Source organism: Sarcophilus harrisii, chromosome 4 (genome assembly GCF_902635505.1).
Source record: "Sarcophilus harrisii chromosome 4, mSarHar1.11, whole genome shotgun sequence".
NCBI classification, from domain to species: Eukaryota; Metazoa; Chordata; class Mammalia; order Dasyuromorphia; family Dasyuridae; genus Sarcophilus; species Sarcophilus harrisii.
The window spans coordinates 389,020,949-389,045,648 of record NC_045429.1 but is presented as its reverse complement, the minus strand read 5'-3'; the positions used below and the strand labels follow the sequence as shown (position 1 = coordinate 389,045,648).

At 33.1% G+C, this 24,700-nt stretch overlaps 1 protein-coding gene across 2 annotated transcripts in view; it reads right to left on the bottom strand.

Moving 5' to 3' along the window:
• TP53BP2 (tumor protein p53 binding protein 2) overlaps window positions 1-24,700 on the bottom strand; it is a 75,255-nt gene that overhangs the window by 31,930 nt on the left and 18,625 nt on the right. For both annotated transcript variants that reach the window (XM_031967065.1, XM_031967064.1), the window contains exons 2-3: window positions 4,279-4,426; window positions 865-978 (exon numbers count right to left, since the gene is read on the bottom strand). In XM_031967065.1, the coding sequence (XP_031822925.1) occupies window positions 865-978; window positions 4,279-4,426 (262 nt within the window). The remainder of the gene's footprint in view (window positions 1-864; window positions 979-4,278; window positions 4,427-24,700) is intronic.

Sequence of the window (24,700 nt, the reverse complement as noted above, 5' to 3'; positions counted from 1 at the left end):
AGTTGTTTTTTCATTCAAGTTTATATGTGTTTTGTGACCCTGATGTTTTTACTGAGAAAAAAGTTTATTTACAGATTTTGCTTTTCACATTACAGTATACTTTTAAACACCACTACACTGAAACTACATATTGCACTTCTGAAAGATTAATCAATAATTTACATAGGATCTGGTGAAAGAAGATATTTGATCTGGACAACTAACTTGCAAACTCCAATTCATTCATCAGAAGATCCATGCAGTAATTTAAAAAGATGAAACAAATATTTCTCAGGTATTACATTAAAGTTTCCTGGCATAGATATCAGGTGAAAATGCATGTATTTTTCAAAAACTAATAAAATTTTACCTTAAAAATTAATAAAAATGAACCATTTAAAAACTAATATAAGTTAATATATATTTAAAAAGCTAAATATTTATCAAATAAAACTATTTTTACCATTCATATTTGTATCTATAAGTGTATTAAATTTCTAGCAAGTACTTACTTCAAAGTATCACTTGACTATATATACTAATTATATTTTCAGCAACAGCAAAATTTAAGTTGTCTTTCCAAACAAGTATTAATGCAGGTAAATTGCCTGTTTTACTCAATAAATTATAGTTTTACAACTTCTCTATTATAATATAAAACATATTTGATCTTAAATTAACTCTACCTACAAATATCCATAGTAAAATCTTCCAACATTTCAGGATCTACAAACAAAAATATATGAACCAGGTAAAGTCTTCTCTTAAGACACTCAACTTAACATTAATCCCAGAAGATTAAAAATCAAACTACAGCTATTTCTTCCTCCAATTATCAGATGTAGATTTTTTTTTTCAAGCTATGATTTATAATAAATCACTTACCCATATCCCTGCTAGGAGGGTGTTCGTGGCGAAGAAAAAAACGAACTTCATTTTTCTGGGCTCCAAGCCGCTGTAGAACATCAAACATCCTTTCATTATCAGCAATTGGACGCTCTTAAAAGAAAAAGAAAAAGGAAAAAAAAGGTGGGGGGGAGATGAAAAAAGATGTTACATGTACAAACATGCAAAAAAATGAAAAGACAATTCACTATTCATGTTTCACATATACAAAATTCTAGAATAGGAAATCTATAAGATCTTGAGATAAGAAAATAAACACAGAATCTCACAATTAGAACCTTCTAAGGTTCTAAACCTATTTCATCCCCAACTCCTCACTCTCTCTGCCACTGTATATCTAATCAATTGCCAAATCTTGAAGTTTCTAATCCCATATTTCTTATGTGTTTCTTTCTCTCCATTCACAGAGCCACTATCTTAGACTGGACCATCACCTCTTTCCTGACTGCTACAATCAACAATCCTTTAATCAATCTTCCTGCCTCAAGTCTCTACCCATTCCAGTCTATCCTCTATACAGATGCCAACGAAATTTTTCTAAAGTTCAATCATGTCACTTCTCTAAATCAACTCTAGTGGCTCTTATTACCTCTAAGATCAAATAAAAATTGCTGTTAGGTATTCAAAGTTCTTCATTATCTAGACTCAATTTGTATCTTCTTGTTGATCTCTAACCTCTAAAAGAGAGATGGGGCACTTTCCATCTCTTGAAAGGTATCTATTTCTTGTCTGATTTCCATCTTTGTAAAGGAGAGGCAAATACTTTACTATTATATCTCCCCTACTTCTTTTGCCTGCTCTCTAACTCCTGTGGGAAGGGGAGAAGCTCCATTCCATTCTATTTTACTGGCATTTAGGTGCTGAGGTGTGAAGAGAGAACTCTATTTCATCAAGTTTCTAGCTAAATCTCTTACCTGGAAGAGGAGTATCACCACTCCATCGGCACCAAGTTCTCGTCCCCTTACCTAACCTTGCCAAGCCTCTGAAAGAACTCTACCCTTAGATCATAATACCACTGACTTAGAAAATATCTTTAAATTTCTCATTTAATAATTAACAAACTTGCACCAGATTCTGTGTTTCTGTGATTCTGAAGCCCTATAGGTCATCAACCAAACCCCAGTCCCCAGTTAGGCATTCCACTACACTTTCTTAATTACTAAAAAATTTTTAAACTTAATTTTGTTTTCATATCTGAATTTTCTCCCATCTACTTATCACTACCCCCAATGAAAAAGCAAGAAAAACAAAATCAATTACAAATATGTAAATTATATGACTATACAATCAGGGAAAACTAATTCTCACATTAGATACTATTCCATTGATCCACTCAATTTTCTAACCAGTACCAAAATGTTTTAACAATAATAATAATAATAACAGCAAGAATTTATATAGCACCTACTCTGGACCAGGCATTTTGCTAAGTACTTTACAAATAATACTTTATTTGATTCTCACAACAACCCTGGAAGGAAGGTGTTCTTATTATACTCTTTTTACAGATGAGAAAATTGAGGAAAATAAAGGTTAAGTACCTTGTCTAGAGTCACACAATCAGTAACAATTGTGGAAAGCTACATCTGAATGCTGGTTTTCCTTCTTCCAGGCCCAGTGCTCTATCCAATGTGCACCTACCTGCCTTAAGGGTATTATAATATTGTTTGATATCTGGTACTGTTACAGTTCCTTCCTTACTATTTTTTATTAATTACTTTCTTGACCTTTTGTTGCTCCAGAATAATTTTATCATTACTTTTTTCTAGCTTAATAAAGAAACACTTTGGTAGTTTCATTGCTGTGACATAGAGTAAGTAAATTAACTTACATAGTACTACCATTTTTAACTATACTGGCACAGCCTAATAATTATTAAAAATTAGTATTTCTTCAATTATTTAAATCTGCCTTGATTTAGGTTAAAAAAAAGGTTTGTAATTGCATACACATATTTTCTATGTGTGTCTTAACAGGCAGACTCCCAAGATTTTTATACTATTCATAGTTATTCTAAATGGAATTTCTTTTTTCTATCTTTTCCTGATAGATTTTAATGGCAGTAATATAATGATGCTAATGATTTGTATGGTTTTATTTTATAGCCTAAACTTTGCTAAAATTGCTAATTGTTTCAATTAATTTTTTAGGTGACTCTCTAAAATTATCTAAGTAACATCATATCATTTGTAAAATATGATAATGTATAATATATTTGCCTATGCTTATTTTCTCAATTTCTTTCTCTAGTCTTCTTGTTATAGACAGCATTTCTAGTACTATACTCAATAGTACAGGTGACAGTGGGCATTCTTGCTTTTCCCCTGATCTTATTTATTGGACAATGCTGGACCTTAGTTTTAAATAGACATTATTTAATCATATTAAATAAAGCTATATTTCTATAATTATTATTTATATGTTTTTATTATTAATATGGTCAATTATGTTTGTAGTTTTCCTTATAGTGGTCTGGTCATAGTGTATAGATATGTTGCTGTCATCTCCTTGCTCGTATTTTATCTAAAAATTTTGCATCAATATTTATTACTGATAATAGTTTTCTTGTTCAGTTTTAGCTCTAATTAGTTTATGTATCAAACCATATTTGTGTCATAGAAGTAATTCACTATTAGGCAGAGATGAGAAAGGCAAAGGCAAGGAAAAGGAAGACAGAGAATCACACATGGGAGAAGAGCAGACTGTCCAGTTTGATCAGAACATCTCTCCCAGCTAAGTCTCAGCCTTGAATCATTTCCCCCATCAGTTGCCTTTACTCCTATTTTTATATACTAATACTAAATGAAAACTGGGGAGGGAGGGGATGATGAAATTGAGCTGAATAGGTTCACTACAAAACTGTATTTTATATAATCTCAAGTGGGCTCTCATTGGAGTAAACCATTCTTTTTAATACCTTTCTAATTAATGAATCTTTACTCACCAAATGACTTTTCCAAACCTTTTCATTCTTTCTCAAACCTCCCAATTGAGCCAAATACTTAATTTACCAACAATGTAAATATCTCCCTAGTATTATTTAAAGACATGAAAAAAGGTGGAGAAAGTTTCTAACAAGCCCTCAGACATTGAATTTTGAAAGCTCATATTTAAAAGATCAAAATTTAACCTGAACATAAAGAAGTATACTTTTAAAGATTTAAGATTATGTTGCTTCAAAAATGTTTATTAGATGATATGTGAACTTTATTTGAAGAACAATTCACATTAGTCTGTCAATTGGCAGAACTAGGACTAGAAATGACATCACCTGACTCTAATCTTTCTTACAAATCTTCTTGAGGATAAATATGAGTGCTTTTTAAACAAAATCTTACAGTATACCAAAAATAATAAAGGATGGTGGATGATACAGCCACAAAATTAGATTACCTGAACCACTCCAGACTTCAGCCAAATGGCAGTCACTTTCTCCAGGTTCCTTACAAAGCTCTACTACATCTCTGCATGTTGTTTCTGGTGTAACTGGAACTTCTGTGAAGTGCTGTTCATTGTTGCTAAGGTACACCGTAAGAAACATCTAAAAAATAAAGGGGAAAAAAAATAATGTTTCCTGAATCACATCATTAAACATAATTTCTAGGAGAAGTATTCTTTTTCCCACATTTAAAATTGCTTATATAAAGTACATTTTAAAAATGATTTTTATACTCTCTGAACCTAAAAGTGTATAAAAATTCTGTCCCTTTAACTATGCTTGATATTTGTTTTGCTGTACTTTGTCTCTTTCAACTTTGATTATACTAACATGAATCTAATCAAAAATCGATTTGAATAGCCTAGTGTTCCAAATCAAAAATTTTTTTCCACACAAATGTACAATAATAAGCCCACAGGTATGTTACTGATCCTGTATTTGTATGCTTTTGTGACAATAAAAGTCATAATACAGAATCAACAAAAGTCAAACACCCAAAATGTTATCAGGAGATTGAAGCAGGTTAATCATGAGCAAGATAGGCTTAGAAAGACTATTAAGACAATTGAAACATAATACTGAATAACTGTAAAGCTCTGTGAAAAATGGCAAGAGAAAGATTAAATTCAATAAACAATAATCCATCACAGAATGATTCCTTTGGAGTAAAAGCACCAGATTACAGTTCTCCAAACAAGCCTTTCAAATAGTGGCACTATTAACCACTAAAAAGGAAAAAGTTTTCTTTGTATCAAACATGAAAGAGTGACACCACAATCAACAAAAAGATAACAATAATATCAGCATCATCTTGGCCTACTAGGACAAAAACATATTCAAGTTACTTTTATCTTGAATTCAAACCAAACAAGTTACTGTGACAATTATGAATGCAGCTTTTATCCATGAGAGCATAACCAGACTTTACAATTCTAAGACAATTCTGAATATGAAAAATCCTAATACTATCTAAGCTCCCTTAAGATAATACATTCTTCCCTTTAACAAAAGTGTTTATATTAGATTTAAAGAAACTTTTGTTAATCATTTCCTATAAGGGCAGCTAGATGGCACAGTAGGTAAGAGGATTGGCCCTGAAGACAGGAGAATCTGAGTTCAAATCCAGTTTCAGAAACTTAATACTTATTAGCTGTATGACTGGGCAAATCACTGAAACCCAATTGCCTCACACACACACACCAAAAAAAAAAAAAGAAAAAAGAAAGAAAGAAAAAATTATTTCTATGATAACAATTGTGAGCAAATATAAATTAAGAGAGATACAAAATTCTCTAGTTCTTTGGTTTTACCTCTAAAAAGGGTAAGTTAAAACAGAAATATGGGGCATCTTTTTCTTATTTTTAAACATTACAATCTCCCCAAAAATATTTCTGGGGAAAATTTTAATAAAAGACAGTCTCTACCTTCATCACATTCATCACATCATAGTTTTAATATGAATCATTCCCAAAGGGAGCAACCTCTCACCAAAAAAAAAAAAAAAAAAAAAAAAAAAAGAATGATTTGGCAAATCAGTAACTGTGAAAAGGTGAAAATACTGACAGAAACAGTCTATTATTTAGACTGAATTATATAATGGCTAATAATACATTTCAGTATTTCTAAAACAAATGAAGGCATTTAAATTGGCTACCACAAGTAAATTGGGGAGAAAAGGAACATGACCTGAAGCAATTTTTTTTTTAATTTTTACAAAATATACACTTATAACAGTCATCATATTTAAAATCTGGAATTTGTACATGCAGATCAAACAAAAAGTAAGCACTACCCTGAGTAATATGAAGCAATTTTTGTCAAATATTGAGTCTTCATATCATCAATTTGTGTCCTTATATCCATACTGAACTTCACACTACTGTGCTCGTTTGCTTCTGGATTTCAAAATATAAACTCTTGTACAGATCAAGCTTTCTATCATTTTAGCTAACAGGGAAAAATGTTGGTTTGTTTTTTTATAATTATTACATTGTCTGAAATCTGATACTTATAGGGTTCCTTTATTCCCCACTTTTTTTTTCATTTCCCTTGATATGCTCAGCTTTTTATTCTTTTAGATGAATTTTGTAATAATTTCCTTCAGTTTTATAAAGTAAACCACTGGAATGGTAAATTAAAGTAGTATTTTTCAAAAAAGCACAGCCCAACCATGAACCAATTCCTTTCCATTATTAGTTTTTTTTTTTTAATCCATTATTATAGAGTTTAAAACAAAACAAAAACTTTTTTATATTATGTTTGGTCACTGATGAAACCTACAGTCTCCTAAATGTTTTTTAAATATACAAAATACAAATACAAAAAAAGGATTACAAAGAGGATAAAAAAATCATACTGAAATATAGCTTTTAAAACTATTTTTAAAAACAAATTCACAAATGCTAAGCTAAAAAAACTGATGTTGAATGTTTTGTAGTTTGTACTCATATAAGTAGATTACCAGATATTTTATATATAGTCTACAGTAATTTTAAATGGAATTTCTTTTATCCTATATTCCTTAGTTTTTGTTTGTTTATATGTACAAAATAGTAATTCTGTGGGCTTATTTTATAACCTATTACTTTCCTGAAGTTATTATTTCTATTAATTTTTTAGTTGAACTTCTGTAGGAAATCTCTACATCAATCATATCATCTGCAAGTTGTCATTCTGCTTCTTTACCTATAGTTAGTCTTCAATTTCATTTTCTTATTTTATTCTTATAACCAATATTGTAGAACTATATCAAATAACAGTGGTGACAATGGACATCTTTACTCTGTCCCTGAACTTACTAGAAATGCTCAGAATACTAATTTTTTGATTTAGTTGGAAACTATCAACCAACCATATTAAAGAATGGTCTACTTTTCCCTAAGCTTCCTGGAGTTTTAGCATCTATTTCTATTGTAGTTATCATCATTCTTCCAATCACCCAGATTTATAACCTTGGAGTTATCTAGATTCTTCCTCTCTTTCATTACTATATCCAAATATAGCTAAACTTTTCATCTTCTATCACCACATCATTTCTTTTTTTTTTTTTTTTCACTGAGGCAATTGGGATTAAGTGACTTGCCCAGGTTCACACAGCTAGGAAGTGTTAAGTGTCTGAGAATAGATATGAACTCAGGTTCTCCTGACTTCAGGATTGGTGTTCTATCCACTGCACCACTTAGCTGCCCCCCACCACATCATTTCTTATAGAACTTTCCACTTAGAAAATCAACACTCAAACTGAAGCTCTCTTCATTCTTACTTGAACTACTATAAAAGCCTCTCCTTATGGTCTCTTTCTACCTCCTATTCAATCCTCCCTTCACATAGCTAACAAAATGATCATCCTAAAGCACAGATCTGACCATGCTACTCTCCAGTTTAAAAATGTCAGGAGGCTATACAATGTATTTTATCCCAGAGGCAAGCTTAATCTGGATTAGGGCCATCAACCCAGCTTCTATTTATTTTTCTGGCTTTGTTCATACTACTCCCCATTCACAAATTATACATTTTAATTATATTAGACTACTAGCCAGTCTTTAAATTTGATACTGAACTTCCATGAACTCCCTCACTTTTACCTCTCAAAATTTTTGTTCTCCTTCAAGGTTTAGTTCAGGTATCATCTTCTCTTGTGAAACCTCTAATCCTCAATTGACAGTGTACCTTTCCTCTATTTTCCTTATATTCCATTTATTTGTATCCATATTATTTACCCTGGTCGAATGTAAACTTTTCAAAAAAAATTAAAGAACTCATTTTTTTCTTTGTATTCCTGCTGTCCCAGACATCGTGGGTGCTTAATGATTGTTGAATAAATGATATCTAAGAGACAACTTGTAGCAAGGGTCCACATATGGGACTGCTTTACAAAGGTTTCAGGTAAGCAGTACAAAAGCACTACACTACACTAAAGGGATCTCAAAAAGACTGAATCATCAAATGAGATTAATTACAAAGAGCTTCCAGTCAGAATGACAGTTATACTTCTTTACCGGGCTAACAAGTCCCTCCCCTTAGGTAGTTGCAATTGGGAATGCCATATACAAAAATCTTGAAACAGTGGGCTGGTGTGCAGAAAAAAACTCAACATAGTCAATTCAGCAAATACAAAAACCAAAGTAAAAATGGCCAAAGAAATGGTAAGATCGAGAAAAAATGACAGAAACCAGGGGAAAATGTTTTGAGCATGAAAAGATGAAAACTAACCTAGTTAGAAAGCAGCTCTATTAAAAATTCATGTTGACTTTACAATTCTGACTCATTTTTAACAGCTTAGAGCACTTTTCAAATCTTAATTGGTTTTCACGCAATGTAAAAAAGGTAAAAAAAGTTAATGAGGAAAATGACACAGTCTGATTGGACAACTTGCCCTAATAATATCATATTAGTACTAGCCAAGTCTTCTTCCTAGTCCCCATTCTAATTTAAAAATTATACTATGCTGCACTCCTCATGTGAACATTAAAACAAATGAGCAATCAATTTAAAATAGAACAGATTCTATACCCAAATAGCCAGAATTGCTTCTCCAATTCTTAAATTACTCACAGAACAGACTGTGGGACTCTGGGATGGTTAAATATTTTGTCCCACCTTCTAACTACTGTAAGGTCCAAAATGAGGACAAAATGAACAAGCTTTGAGAACACAAGTAGGGTACAGTCCTAGGAGCCTTAAGAGGCCAAAAGATATAGCACTTCAAGCAGAACTTGAATGCTTATATCCTAGCTTTGAAATCTTACATAAATCATGTCTCTCTGTTGCAGCTTCACCATTTATAAAATAGAAATGATACTAATACTACCTTTATCTCATTATATTACTGCTGGAAACCTTAAATGCCCTTAGAAATATATTGTTATTAGTAGGGTAGAGATAGAGGAGATAAATGAACAATTTAGGCAAAAGAAATGTTTTCAGAACTATCGTTATTAAGAATATTACAAGGGTATATATGGAATGGTAGTATGAAGAATATAAGCATATTTGCAAATATTTATTACAAATACATAAGTACAATATTTAAAGAATGTTTACACTTACATGGAACAAAAGAGCAAGGAATTCTAAAGGGTAAACTTTATTTAATACTTTCATTTTAAATACATTTTAAGGCAAAAAATGGCCAACTTATCAACAAATATTTGCAATGCCAAAAATTAGTTTCAGTTCTGCACAAATTATACTTTTAATCACTAACATTTTGAAAAGTTACTGAAATCAGTAATTTATCAAGTCTGAAGTCTTCAAATTGTAGGTTTTCCACATGACCAACTATACTCAAGTTACAGAATTTTAGCTCCCAAGTAGCAAGAAAGCACTTGAACTTGTTACATAAAACATAAATAAGTAACTAAAAATCACTTAACCAAATAACAAAGATTAACTTGCAATGCAGAAGCTGCTACAGTCAAGAAACACCACATATTTAAAGGCTAAGATAAGCAACTTATATTGAAGGATTAACTGGCCAAAAAGAAATGAATTTCACTTTTTCATCTCATATTTAGTTCTTTGCTTCGCTATAAAAATCACAAAACTTAGATAAGACATTTAATAAGTTAGCTAAAAGTACATCAAGTATACAGTATGTGTTTCCTTCTCAGCTACTGAACAAATACTCAATTTTAAATGTACTGGCATTTATCCATAAATGACTAAAAGGAAATGATGCAACATTCATGGAGTTAAATAGGAAATTCTCTATTTGAACCCATGGTAATCTGAACTATTATCAACAGCAGCTCATTTCCTTTTGGTTAGACAACTTTTTAAAAAAATCCACCCAAACTTTCTCCCTACTCGATTGTAATAGACAAAAGACAAATGTAAAGAAATTTTCTTAGACATAATTTCCTCTCAAAAAGTGCAAGGCACATCAAAATACAAAAAAGTTGTATTAAAAATCTGAAGTTTTCTTACCTGTTTGAAGGCTCTTTCTACTACAATGTAAATTTTAAAATCACTAAAAGAAAGACAGATTCTAAGTAACTGAAAAACCATTAATAGTCCAGGAGAATAAATAGTGAAATAGACCTCCCTCCTGGGAATAGGTTAGTGGAAGAAGGTCTAATGTTGAATACACTGTCAGACACAGTAATTCTATCAGGTGTTTTTGTTCACTTTTTTTTCTTTGTGACAAGGAAGGGTTCAGTTCAGGAAAAGAAAGATGTAGATACATATTCAGACAACTATGAGGAAAGGAGGAAAATCCTGAAATCATTATAATAAAAAAATAAAAAGAACATAATTCTTTTAAAAAGGAGATGTTCCAAACATTCTGAGCAACAACAATGGAAAAAAACACTGCCTTCCCAAGCGACTACTTCGAAGGCCAACAGTCATTTGGATATACAGGTTCTGGTATGTTTATTTAATAAGCAGTCACACTTTTTACGTGAGTCAAGTAAATGATTAAAGACCAAAGGGGGAAAGGGGAAGAGAAGACTGGGTTTCTCATAGTATTGGTAATTATATGATACTAAAACAAACCACATAAGATCCTACTCTTTTGTCCAATTGCCTAAAGGTAACGGATGCTAGTTGGTCTGCAATTACAATGTAGCAGGCTTACTCTAGTCTTTTAGAAGCTGATGTCGTCCTTAAAACACACCTCTAATTTTGGACTGTTAAATGTCAATTGCTTTTAGCTGCTACTAAGTTATAATAGTTTACATTTAAATAATGCAAAAAAAAATTGTCAATAACAGAAGTAGTACATCTCATTTTACAGATGAAGAAAGTGAGGATACTGATAGGTTAAAAGGCTTGCCCACTAGTCACAGCTAATGAGAATCTTAGGTGAGATATGAGTCTAGGATCAGCTGACAGGAAGAGTCTAGATGGCTTAGTAGAAATAGCACTCTAAGCCTGGAGTCAGGAAACTAAATCCAGTTTTAGACACTTACCGTGTGACCCTGGGCATGTCACAACCTCTGTCTACCCAATTTCCTCAACTGTATAATGACAATAACAGCACCAACTTTCCAAGGTGGTTGTGACAAAATGATATTCATAAAGCACCTAATAGGCACTTAATAAATGTTTCTTTCCTTCCTTCCTGATTCCAAAACTTCCACAATCTTCTATAATTACTTCCTATCAATAAGTCTAGTAGAAACCAGACAATATAATAAAATACTTCCTTATTCTATCCTCATAGAATTTGGCTACTCGGGGTTGGCTATTCCTGGTACAGAAGGCATCATTCCAATAGGGGGAGACTGGCTGTTCCAGGACTATGATAGATTTATGACTCCTAGATTGCATCAAGAAAATCATTCAAGATACCATAAATGTCACCTGTGGCAGATTTAAGTCTAATATTTGTAGGGAGCTTAAACACTACAATATTATGTGGTTTGTTGCTTAATTCACTTTTAACCAATGTAAATAATAACTATTATTCTAGCATTTTCTTTTTTGATGCTATTAATCATTAGATTTATTCACATAGCTCTTAGGCAAATTCAATGCTACTGATTCACCCCTGGGCTTTATACAAAGAGGGTGGACAGATCACATTTTAACACAGTTCCCTGGCACAAACAGAGATCATATAGTAGGACAAATTTAGATTTGGAAAGCATTTCAGAGGCATATACACAAGAGGTCACTTGTGTAGAGCTCATTCAACTTATCTCAGAGAGCTGACTGATTAGTCCACAGTCCCACAAATAATGTATGATGTAAGTATGTGATAAAGAGAAGAGAGTAAGTATGGTACTGCTATTTAGAAAATATATTTTTAAAAAAGGATGAAATAATAATTACTAATTGAGTCTGTCTAGGCATGCCTGTTATTTGATATGATTTAGAATATAGATCTGATACTGCACTGAGTTTAAGTTAGGATGGTTATTAGTCATCAATCGTTTTTATTCTCTCCCTATCAATTAGCTTTTTCCCTCTTGCCTATGAATAGTCTCATATTTCCTCATCTTAAAAGAGCAAAACAAAACAAAAACAAAAACCCTCCACTCTTTGTAGCCATGTTTCTTGGGGGAGTGGGGAAAAGATTTATAATGGGTGGCTCCACTTGCTCAACTCTCATTCTTTGTAACTCCTTACAATACAACTTCTGACTGTACCATTCCACTGAAACTGCTTAATTGCCAAATCCAATGGCCCTGGACATCTCAAACTCAACACATCTCAAACAGAACTCATTTTTCCCATTGGAAATCTTTTCCTCTTCCAAACTTCCATATTACTATCAAGGGCATTACCACAAACCCAGACTGTAATCCTTGATTCTTCACTTGAATTCATCTCACATGTATCACTTGTTGCCAAATCTAGTCATTTCTACCTTTTTGACATTTCTTGTATGTATGTCTCCTCTTCACTCACACAACACAAACCTAGTTCATCACTGTTTACAACAGCTTTTAACAACTGGCTTAAGTCTCTATTCTAACTGAACCTCAAATTCAACTAAATCTTTGCCCTATTCACATTACCTCACAGCTCAGCAAAGTCCAGTCTCTCCCTTTGACCTTATCAAATGTAAAGTCCTTTCTTTGAACATTAAAATTCCTTCACAAGCTGACTCCTTCCAATCTTCCTCCATTATACTTTTATCTTAGAACTCTACAATCTAGCTTCATCAGCCTAAATCGTGTTCTCTGCATACTACATTTCACTCAATGTCATCCCACTTACTATCCCCTCTACTGGGAGTGCTTTGCCCCTCTCACCTTTGCCACTTAGCTTCCCTACTTTTTTCCAAGTCTCAACTCAATCTCATCTTCTACAGTTGTACAGGAGTCTTTCCTTTCCCAGCTTTTCCTCAGGCCTCACTTCTGCCTTTCCCTCTGGGATACAGTCTTCTATTTTGTATATATCTTGTATGAATATTGTTTCTTCCCTCCTCCTTGAGAATGCATATTCCTTTAGAACAGTTGTGCTTGTTTTGCCTTTTTTTGTATTCGCAAATGAATGATTGTTGGCATTCTTTTCTATCTGCCTAGCTGTCCATCTGGCACATGAACTAGGGTGGCCCTCTAGGATGGAGGTTTCTATCCCTAGTAGTTATACTTCTAGACTTAGTCTTAAGAAAGTGCTTAAGAGCTAAGAGAATCACCTAAGCTCTTTCTACCTTGATGGAGGCAGAGTGGGTTAAGAATACTGGACTTTCAGTTCATAATTGGGTTCAAATCCCACCATCTCTGAAATTCAGTAACTATGTGACCTAGTTTCACATATAATCTCTCTGGGCTTCAATTTACTCATTTGCAAAATGAGAGGATTGGACCCTATGACCTTGAAGGTCTCCTCTAGCTCTATTATCTTATGATCTCATTGTATACTGGGAAGGAGGGACTGAATGATACTTTAACCTTACACTTTTAAACTGATTCTTTAATCTCCTATTAAGTAAAGATCCATAGTGGCTTACTGAATTTTAAACCTCAAAATTGAGTTGTTGGACTAGCATAGTTTAGGCCTGATTCACAGTATCATAATGTGATTTAGAGCTAAAAAGGACCTTAGAGATCAAGTTCAACCTTTCATTTAACAAACAAATGAATTGATGCAATGAATAGTTTTGGATCTGGAACACCTGAGTTCATATCTTGCCTCAAATGCCTATTAGCTGTATGACCTCAATTTCCTCATCTGTAAAACAGGGGTGATAACTCCTACTTCCCAAGGTTGTTCCCAGTATATAATGAGATAACAATTGTAAAGTGCTCGGCACAGTGCCTGTCATAGAGTAAGCACTATATAAACCTTGGCTCTCATTATTATAATTGTCCAGGAGAGTACCCAGCTAGTAAGTAGCTTAGATGGGACTCAAATCCAGGCCTTCCTAAGTCAAGCACTCTATCCTGTATACTGAGCTAGGTGCATGACTGACTGTCTTTTGCCCTCACAAAGTATTTTATTTAAAAAAAAAATTAATGTTGACATAAGGATATCAGTTACTGGCAAGTTTAGAAGCTTTGAAATAAGCAAAAGAAACTTCCCCTCCATCTGCCTCCTGACTTCTGATGCTTTCAAATCTCAACTAATATTACACCTTATACAAGAAATCCTTCCTAGTTTTCTTTAGTGTTAGTTTTTGTATTTCTTTGAATCCCCAGTACACAGCACAGTTCCTGGGACACAGCAGGTCCTTAATAAATGTCTGTTAACTTGACTTGAAAAGAGGAGGAAATAAGCACTTCTATACTATCTATATGCCAGACATTGTACTAACTAAGCACATTGTAAATATTACCTCATTTGATCTTCACAACAGCCTTAGGCACTAAGTGCTATTACTAATCCCATTTTACAGCTGAGGAAACTGAGGCATCCAGGTTAAATGGCTAGCTCAGAGTCATACAACTACTGAGGCTAGATTTGAACTCAGATACTTGTAACTCGTGGCTTGGAGTCTGACTCTATCCACTTTTGTCATATAGCTACAAAAAACTCGCCACAATAAAAGTTTAGCTAGCCTCCTTTTCCACGTCTTTGATCAAATTATGTGTCTGGCTCTGCTAAGTAAAGAAATGTTGATTATGTAACAAGACATTCATATGCTACTACCAGTAGCTCTATTTTTTTAATGATAACTACTGTTATTTTCTGCCATACCAATGGTTTATAAATTAGTGATTTTCTAAACAATCACTTAATACAAATTCATCACACAGCAATCTTCTAGATACTGTTTTAATAACTACTCTTCAACAGAAAGTTGCAAATAGATTTACCAACTTTGACTATAATTTCCATATGTAGACTTCACAGTACTTAATTTTTCTCGAAAGGTATAATTACAGCATAATCAAAGTATTTTTGAACATGCCTAACTACAGATACAAATTTTATCTAAATACTACTGCTCTTAAAAATTATTATATTCCCTCTTCAGATTTATAGGTAGGAGTATTATAATTAAAGGTTAAATATAATTTATTATAAATATTATTTCTCAACAACATATAATTTGACCACATTAAGTGGCTTTAATAGGACAATCTAACCCTGTTTTAAAAAAAAAAAATTAGGAACATATTAGTTTTCTAATCTTAGTCTTTTTACTTGTTCCTCACTAAGAAAGACTAAGGAAACGTCAAAGGGCAACAGATGTGTGTGCATGTGTATATACATGTGTGCATATATATCAAAATATGACAAAATAATATATAATATCAACCCGTTAAACTATGGTGAAAATAACTAGGCATACATATACTTTTATTTTGCCAGACTTAACTTATCCATTAAATGTTTTATAAGTATACAACTATCCAGAGTAATAGATTCTTTAAAAAAAAAAAAAAAAAACTACCTCAATGTAAAACAAAAATGAATTGCATTTCATCACAATGTTGAGAAATTTAATTAAACAACAACAAAAAAAAAAAACCCAACTGCAGGCTCCTGTATTATAAGGCCTTTGCATTTAGTTGTAAATAAAATAATTGCTATCATATTGTTTGCATTCTTCATGGGCCGGAGAGAGAATTTAAAATTCTAACTTTTTAAGTAACAAATGTTAAAAAATATATTTTTAGGTGGCGCAATAGTTAGAGCACCAGTCCAGAAGTCAGGAGAACCTAAGTTCAAATCTAGTCTCAGACACTTAACACTTCCTAGCTGTGTGATCCTAGGCAAGTCACTTAATCCCAAATGCCTCAGCAAAAAAAAAAAAAAAAAGTAAATACTAAAAAAATTAAATCTAGAGAGACAGAATTTATAGATTATTATATTTCCAGCTATATTCCAAGTATGAGTTTAGAATGCCTGGAACAGAGTGGATGAAGTAGCAATGAGATATAAAGAGCAATATCAAAAGAAATTTCAAAATAAAAGGAAGTAGAACTTGATAACAAATTGGATTTGCAGTAATCAAAGGATGAGAGAAGTCCAAGGAAGTTTCTAAGATTTATAGCCTGAGAGGCAAGATATCATCACTGAAATGAAATGATTAGAAAAAGTAATTTTGGAAAGGAAGGGCATTTTTAGTTTTGGACATGATGAGTTAAGGTAAAGTAGGACATCCAAGTAGAGATAGTTTCTTAATATACATAAACATAAAATTAAATTGAATCAAAAAAATTAAATTTATGTTTCTCTAATTATGCTTGGTCTTAATATTAATACTACAACAAGGAAATGATGAGGCAAGGCCTACAAATAGTCTAGAATAGTCTGTGAAACTCAAATAGAAATGGGGGCCACTAAATAAGGATCCCTGCAAGCCACATACTTAGAAAACCACATGCTAATATTATCTCTGTTCTATTGAATTTTTGTTTAAATATTTTCCCATTATATTCTAATCTGATTCCTGATTTAGATTGTTAAGGAGCCTTACATTTGACACTTCTGGTCTAGAACATGTGTACATTCATGAAGGATTACCTCTCCTTGTACAAATGACAACCAAGTCACATTTCATCCTATACAATTCTTATCCAAGTCTTTTTATTAACCACCCATAGATAAATACTTTTTTTTTTTTTTAATTTAATAGCCTTTTATTTACAGGTTATATGCATGGGTAACTTTACAGCATTAACAATCGCCAAACCTCTTGTTCCAAGATAAATACTTTTCAAGCAATTCTCTAACACACTGAGGAACATCGTATTATTCTTACAATATTTCATGTATATCAATGAAATAGCAGATCTATTCATCTATTATTCCTCTCTAATGACATAGAAAAGGCAGTTATGAAGCACAGTGATTAGAGTGCCAGGTCTGGAGTTGGGAAGACTGAACAACAATTTCACTATACCACAATGCTGCTCTATATGATACTCTACAAAATTAATTCAAATCATAATTGGTAATATGGTGCAGCTTTACTATGCCCAGCACATGTCTTTTCATTGTTTTGGGAGGTCAACTTTAATTTGGTGACAATAGCACAAAAACAAAAAAGCAACAATAATTTCTTTTTAAATTTTCAGTAGTTTCAGTCACATCCAATACGCCATACCCCATTTAGGATTTTCTTGGCAGAGATACTGGTTTGCTATTTCCTTTTCCAGTTCATTTTACAGATGAAGGAACTGAAGCAAACACAGTTAAGTGACTTGCTCCAGGATCACATGGGTAATGAGTGTCTGAAGTCAGATTTAAACTCAGGTCTTTCTGACTTCAAATCCAGTGCTCTATCCACTCTATATATCACCTGCTGTCCTTGTTATAGAGAACTTCTCTGCAGAAAACCTGCCTGATTTCCTTCTCATATTTTCAGCAAAGATACCTTTGATGTATATGCCATCATATATTTCTTCAAATATTTCACAGACATATGAAAGGCATATTGTTGTGGTAACAAAAAACTAGAAACAAAATAAATACATATCAAGTATAATGGACTATTACTGTACTGCAAGAAATGATTAATGTGACAAATATAGAAAAGGGTGAGAAGCCTTATACAAAGTGATAAAGAATAAAGTGGAACCAGAAAAGCAACACACATATCTACAAAAAGCAACACATACAACTACAACAATGTGAATGAAAAGATGCTTCCTCCTCCCATTCCTCCCCAAATCATACCTAAATACCAAGTAATTATAATGACCAAGTTTGATCTTCACAAAAAAGCTTAAGAAGATACTTTATTCCCCACTTTTTTGAAGGGATGAGGGACCACGGGTGGGGAAATCACATATAAAATCAGACTTTTTAAATATATTGGTGGTTTTGCCAAACCATTTTTTCCTTCATTTTCTTCATAGAGGCAGGTAGGTGATATAGTGGATAGCATGCTGGGCCTGGAATCAATAAGAAATCAAGTTCAAATCTTGTCCCAGATACTTACCAGCTGTGTAACCCTGGGCAAGTCATTAATCTGTTTCCTCAACTGTAAAATGAGAATGAAAATAACAGCACCTATTTATCAAGGTTGTTATAAGAATTAAATGAGATAATTGTAGCATGTTCAGTAAAGTGCCTAACACATAGTAAACACTTAATAAATGCTTGTTTCCTTCTTTTACTTAAATTTTTGTGTATCAGAAGTATAGGGGGACTACAATAGGAATTACAGGTCACATAAAATTAAAATTATTAAAAATTTATTTTTAAAAAACAAATTAGTCATATAGGTTAGAATTTCTTGGTGGCTTTTTAGTCACATTCCTTTTGTATGACAACACAATCTATCTTGTCCTTTCTTATGGAATCTTCCCCCTTTTTAAAATATTTTAAAATCAGTCTTTAAAGAATACCTTCAAAATTGTATTGCCTTCAATAGGGAGAGATGGATACTTGCCCTGATTCTATCTTAAAGTCCATGTCCATTTTTTCATATAGTACAATGGATAGACAATGGGAACAGAATTCAAATGCACAGATTTCACCATGATCTATGAGGAGAAATGTTCACCAAGAAATACTGGTAAAACTACACACCTCTCAGATTAGCTAAAATGACAGGAAAAGATAATGATAAATGTTGGAAGGGATGTGGGAAAACTGGGTCATTAATACATTGTTGGTGGAGATCCAACCATTCTGGAGAGCAATAGGGAACTATGCCCAAAGGGCTATCAAACTGCACATACCCTTGGATCCAACAATGTCTCTATTGGGCTTGTATCCCAAAGAGATCATAAAAAAGGAAAACACACATGTGCAAAAATGTTTGTAGCAACTCTTTCTGCAATGCAAAGGAACTGGAAACATTGGATGCCCATCAGTTGGAGGATGACTGAATAAGTAATGGTGTATGAATATTAGGGAATATTACTGTTCTATAAGAAATGATCAGCAAGATAAGAAAAGTCAGGAGAGACATGAATTGATGATAAGTGAAATGAGTAGAACCAACAGAACATTGTACACAGCAAGAACAAGATTATGTGATGGGGAGGAAGGGAGAGAGGGAAAAAAAGTGAAGGAGGGAGGGAAGGAGAAGGTGAGAGGAAGGAAGAAAGGAAGGGAGGGAAGAGAAGGAAGGAAAGGAGGGAAGAATTGGTAAATCTGTTCTATTACACCTTTACCAGTAGTTCTTCCTCCCGGATCTTTAAATATTCCTTTAGATGATCTACCTTAATTGGATCTCATGCTTTTAGTTAGTTCATTCTACTCCAATGTCAGGTAAAAGTGATTCTGGAATATTAAAGGCTATGCCAGCAGAACACAAGATCTGGAAGGCAGGCTTTCAGTATATGTTGAGCAACAAACTATCCCCTATCTGAGGACTAGCTTAGCTAGGTAACAAAAGGTCATTCCCAGAAGGCTGGCTACTAGGTAATGAATTCTTTAGCCAAATCAGTCTGTGAGATACTTTTTTAAAAATACAAAATTAACTTCAATCTAATCTTTACATGAATATTTGCTAAATTACTCAAAGTTTATCTTTTCTTGCTTAGAGATTTTTTTTAAACCTTCATTATTCAAAAAGAATATAATGACAAAGCTATTACCTAGATGGCAACTAAGCAAGTAGAATTAAGAGATATAATTCTAGTTCAGTAATTCTAGACACTATTTTGAGAAATTCAATCATTTTCACTGACTAATTATGTATGTATTTCTGAAAACTTAGAAACAAGTTCTTTACATTATAAAAAGCAAAGAGATTGAGGATATATAAACATTTTCAGGTATAACAAAACTGAGAGCACAACATACTGATTCTAATTAAAGTTTTCAAACAGGCCAAAAATCCAGGTTGAAGAGCAAACTATAGTTGATTTCATATTTCTTGACAGAAGATCAAAAAAGGACTGGACCATTGTTCAGGGTAGATGGAATAATTATAATTGCAATGGAAAGAAGATAGGACCACTCAACTCTTAATTTGCTTCTGTTTTTTTCTCTATCAAGGGGAAATGACTGAATGATCTTTGGACTGGAAAGGCAAGTTAAAAATAGCTAACAAGACTTTGAATCCTAAGACAAGTAGGAAGATATAGAGAACCCTTCAATACCCTTGACTAGTTCAGGTCAACAAGACCACACAAACTACTTGTCAGGATGCCAAAAGAAATGGCAAATGTGATTACTAGAGTCATTATAAATAATTACTGAAACAATAGAGAGAACAATGGGACCAAAGAAGAGCAAATATCCTGATTTGCAATAAAAAAAGGAAGAAAGCAGAGCCTGAAAATGATAGGTCAGTGTATTTGACTTAGATTTTGGACAAATTCTAGAATGCATTATTAAAGGGTAGAAATGGGCAATGGAGGGAAGGACAGTGATAATCATGAAGCCAGCACTTTCCTCATCAAAAACAGATCATACCACACTAATCATTTCCCTTTTAAATAGAGTTAACAGTTTCCTAGATCAAGGAATATTACAGATGCAGTTACCTAAAATTTTGCAAAGTAAAAAATCTCATGCCACTCATGTAGAAAAGATGGAAATATGCAAATGAGGCTTTAATAATTAGGTGGGTTTGAAGTTGGTTAAACTAATACATGAAAGTCATTAATAGTTCCATGCTGGAGACCTCCTCCAGCAGAGGTGTCTAACTCACAGGCCGCAAAGTTCCTTAATGTGAACAGAACCAGATTAAAATATAATTGGGAAATGTCTAACAAAAATAAATAAAAATTCAATACAACATAATGTTAATTTGTAATTATCTAAGTTAACATGCTGTCAGCAGAGATTTTTTTCAATTTAAGTTCGACATGATTGGTATGCAGTGCCCCAAGATCTATCCTTAGCCTCGTGCTATTTATACAAAGCATAGTAAAAATATTAAAACAAAAAATGGAATTCTTACCAACTGTGAAAATGATATTTTTTTAAAAAAATAAGAAGACAGACTCAGGAGCCAAAATAAACAGACTAGAATAATAGATCAAATTTAATAAAATTTAGTATAGACAAATATAAAGAAACTGTTGAGTTCAAACAACATCATTAAAAGTAAAAGGGGAAGTGTGGCTAGATAACAGTTCATCTGAAAAAGATCTGGAACTTTTACTGCACTTTAAGCTCAATGACTCAATAGTATATATTATGACAGACAAATGAGTAATATAAAGATAAGTATAGTACTCAAGACAAGAGATAATAGTCCCAATATACATTGCCCTGCTCAGATCACACCGGGAATGATTTTCAATTGTCTATACCAATTGCCTAGTTTAAGAAAGACACTGAAAAGAAAAACAGTGAAAAAAGCCAATGTTATGAGTAGGAATTTGATTCTCCAAGAAGAAATATACAATCCTGTTTGGCATTCAAAGGTCTTCACAATCTATTCCCCTCCTATCTTTCCAGTCCTCTTAAATATTTCTCCCCACCATATACTCTGTGATGCATTGACACTGGCTTCATTGCTACCCCTTTTACAAGACACTCCCATTTCCATATTCAGGGCATTTTCACTGGCTGCTCTACCCTTCTCATCTCTGCCTCCCAGCCTCCTTCAAGTTCCATTTAAAATCCCCACTGCTATCAAAATCCATTCCCTGATTCCCTTAATCTAGTGGTTTCTCTCTACTAAATATCTCCAATTTATCCTGGGTGTATCCTGTTTCTATATAGTTGTTTTCATCGAATCGCTCATTAAACCATGAGTTCCCTGAGTGAAGCTGTGAAGATCGCATATTTTAAAATCAGCCGGAGTCAGGAATTCAGGTTAGGGGAAAATCGTCAATCTTTATTCTCAGTGAAGAAAGATCAGAGGTGGAAGGGAATGGGCGATAGCAATGTGTGCAGCTAAATCAAGAAGCTAGCTAGACCAGCAGCCACACGACCAGCAGCTACCAGCATAGAACCCAGGCCAATCTCTCCCAGCTTCTCTTCCTGTCTCTCTCTCTGCCTCCACCCTCCAAAATCGTCATTTCCTATACAACACATCAGGACTTGCACAGAGAGTGGGCGGGGGGCCATTCTTTATCCAATCATGTATATTAATAGAGTATAGTCCAATTACTATTTAGCCTCATGTACTTGGGACTCAGTGCATCAACTCAAACTTCAGCCCATTACATGAAGCAACTATTTTTTGTCTGTCTTTGTATCCCGGATACTTAGTACAGTGCCTGGAACATAGCAGACATAAGCATTGTGTTATTTAATAACTTAGAGTAAGCAGCATGGTGAAAGACTTCAAGATCCCATAAGATGAGGTTCAGTTGGGAAAAAAAATTAGGGATATTTAGCACAGAGAAGCAGCAAGAAAGCCACCTTTAATTATCCAAAGGACTACGATAGGAGGAAGGTTTAGACCTGCTCTTTTAAAGGACTAAAAGTAATGGAACAAACTCAAGTGGGGCAGATTTAGATTTGATGCATGGAAAAACTACTCAACAGTCCTTGAGTACAAAACAAACATCAAGAAAGAATGGCCGCATTTATGTCAATTTATTCAAAGCAGCACTCTACATGAAAACAAAGTATATGCCCATCAATTGTAGAATTACTAAATAAATTTTAGCATATGAATGTAATGCGATATTGTTAAATGATAAAAAAAAAATAAGAAATTAAGAAAAACAAGGGAAGGCTTAGATGAATTGAAAATGAAATAAGAAAAACAATATACCCAATGACTACAATATATGAACACTAAAAGGAAGATTAATCTCATTAATTATAAAAATCATTTATGGTCCCAAAGAACAGATGAAGAATGTTACATGAGCTTTTAGAATCTTGAGTGGGTTGGTTTTGCTTAAACTAGTTTTCTTTCTTACAACTATGGACCTTTAAATGGTAGGGGGAGATATGTGGGGAGAAGAATTGACAAATGAAAATGCGCCTATCAATGATCTATGTGGTCCCTTTTAAAATGCTATGCTGCAAGTCAGAGGCAATATAAATAAAAAGCAAAATTTGAAACTACATAGTATTTAGTATAATACAAAAATCACTGTTTCTTGAAGACTGATAAGGTAGAAGAGGGATAAGTTATGAAGGACTTTGAAGGCCAAAAACAGTTTTATGATCTTGGAGGATCAAATCCCTACTCTAAACATTTTGCTCTTTCAGTGTCTTTCTTTTCAATGTCTTCCTCTAAAATAGACATCTACCAAAAACAATGAATATGATCAAGTGAAAAATAAACCAAAATTTGGAAATTTCATTTTATTTCTTCATTAAATAACAATAAATGCCTACTATGAAAATAAATTTCAGGTTAGTCTTTCAGTCTAAAAAGGAGAATTCCAGAAACAATTGTGAAAACATATATAAAAAGAATGTATAAAAACTGTAAAATAAATAAATAAATAATCAATGGGGGATCGTTCATGATTCCTGATTAACATATGTATCCTAGGCACTATTTTAGACACAATAAACCTGCCACACATAAGTCCAAATAAAACTCATCTTTCCAAAAATCCATGCATTTAGATAAATTTTCATTTAAAAAGGATGGGAATGACATTTTATTTTTAGATAGTACATTTTTACAAAATAAGTATTAAGAGGTTAGTATAATGCTAATACTAAAAATTTATTTTTGTAACCATTTTATTATCTCTTTCTCTCTATGCCCTTGCCCACTGAGCAGTTTAAAAAAGAAAAAAACCCCTCATAACAAATATTCATAGTACATAAAAATAAAGTTCTAATTGGTCATGTCCAATAACATATCTCACATTCTGCATTTTAAGTTCATTAATTCTACTGTATAACACAGAAAATAAGTCAAAGGTAAGCAGTCCAGAATTGAAGATCGTTGCAATTAAGCAATGAAAATCACTGATCTCATGTCAAAAAAAAAAAAAAAAATCAGCACACTATTCTTATTCTGTTCAGCTTAATGAATCACTTAATATTTGTAGAAATAAAATAGCATTATTACCTAATCAGACTTCAAAAGAATTTGTTGTCACATGACTGAAGATTTTTAAACCAATAATTTTTCATTTTAGATTTCTCACTATCTCACCTCTCCCCATATCCAACTAATTGTCCAAAACTCTGAATTTTATCTTTATAACATCTCTTGAATACACCCGCTTCTCTTTTCTGATACTTCCACCTCTGATGAGGTAGCATCACCTCATACCTGGATCACTGCCTACTGCTGAATCTGTCTGCCTCAAGTCTCTCTCCACTCCAAATTCATCTTTCATTTTGCCACTAAAATAATTCTTCTAAAGTACAAGTTTGACCATGTTACCTCTATACTCAATAAACTCCAGTGAATCCTTATCATTTCCAGGACCAAATACAAAATCTTGTTTAGCATTTAGCTCCCTCTTACCTTTCTAGCATTCTTATACATTACCTCCCACCTACTCCCACTTCACCCCCACCAGGGCCACTATGTATTGTTCAATTCAGGGACACTGGCCTCTTTGCTGTTGATCAAAAAACACTCCTCCTCTCTGCTCCATCTCTGGGCATTTTTTTTCAGGCTGAACCCTCTTCTGCAACTCATGCCAAAATTGCAAAAAAAAAAAGAGCTCTTCATGCTCTTTCTAA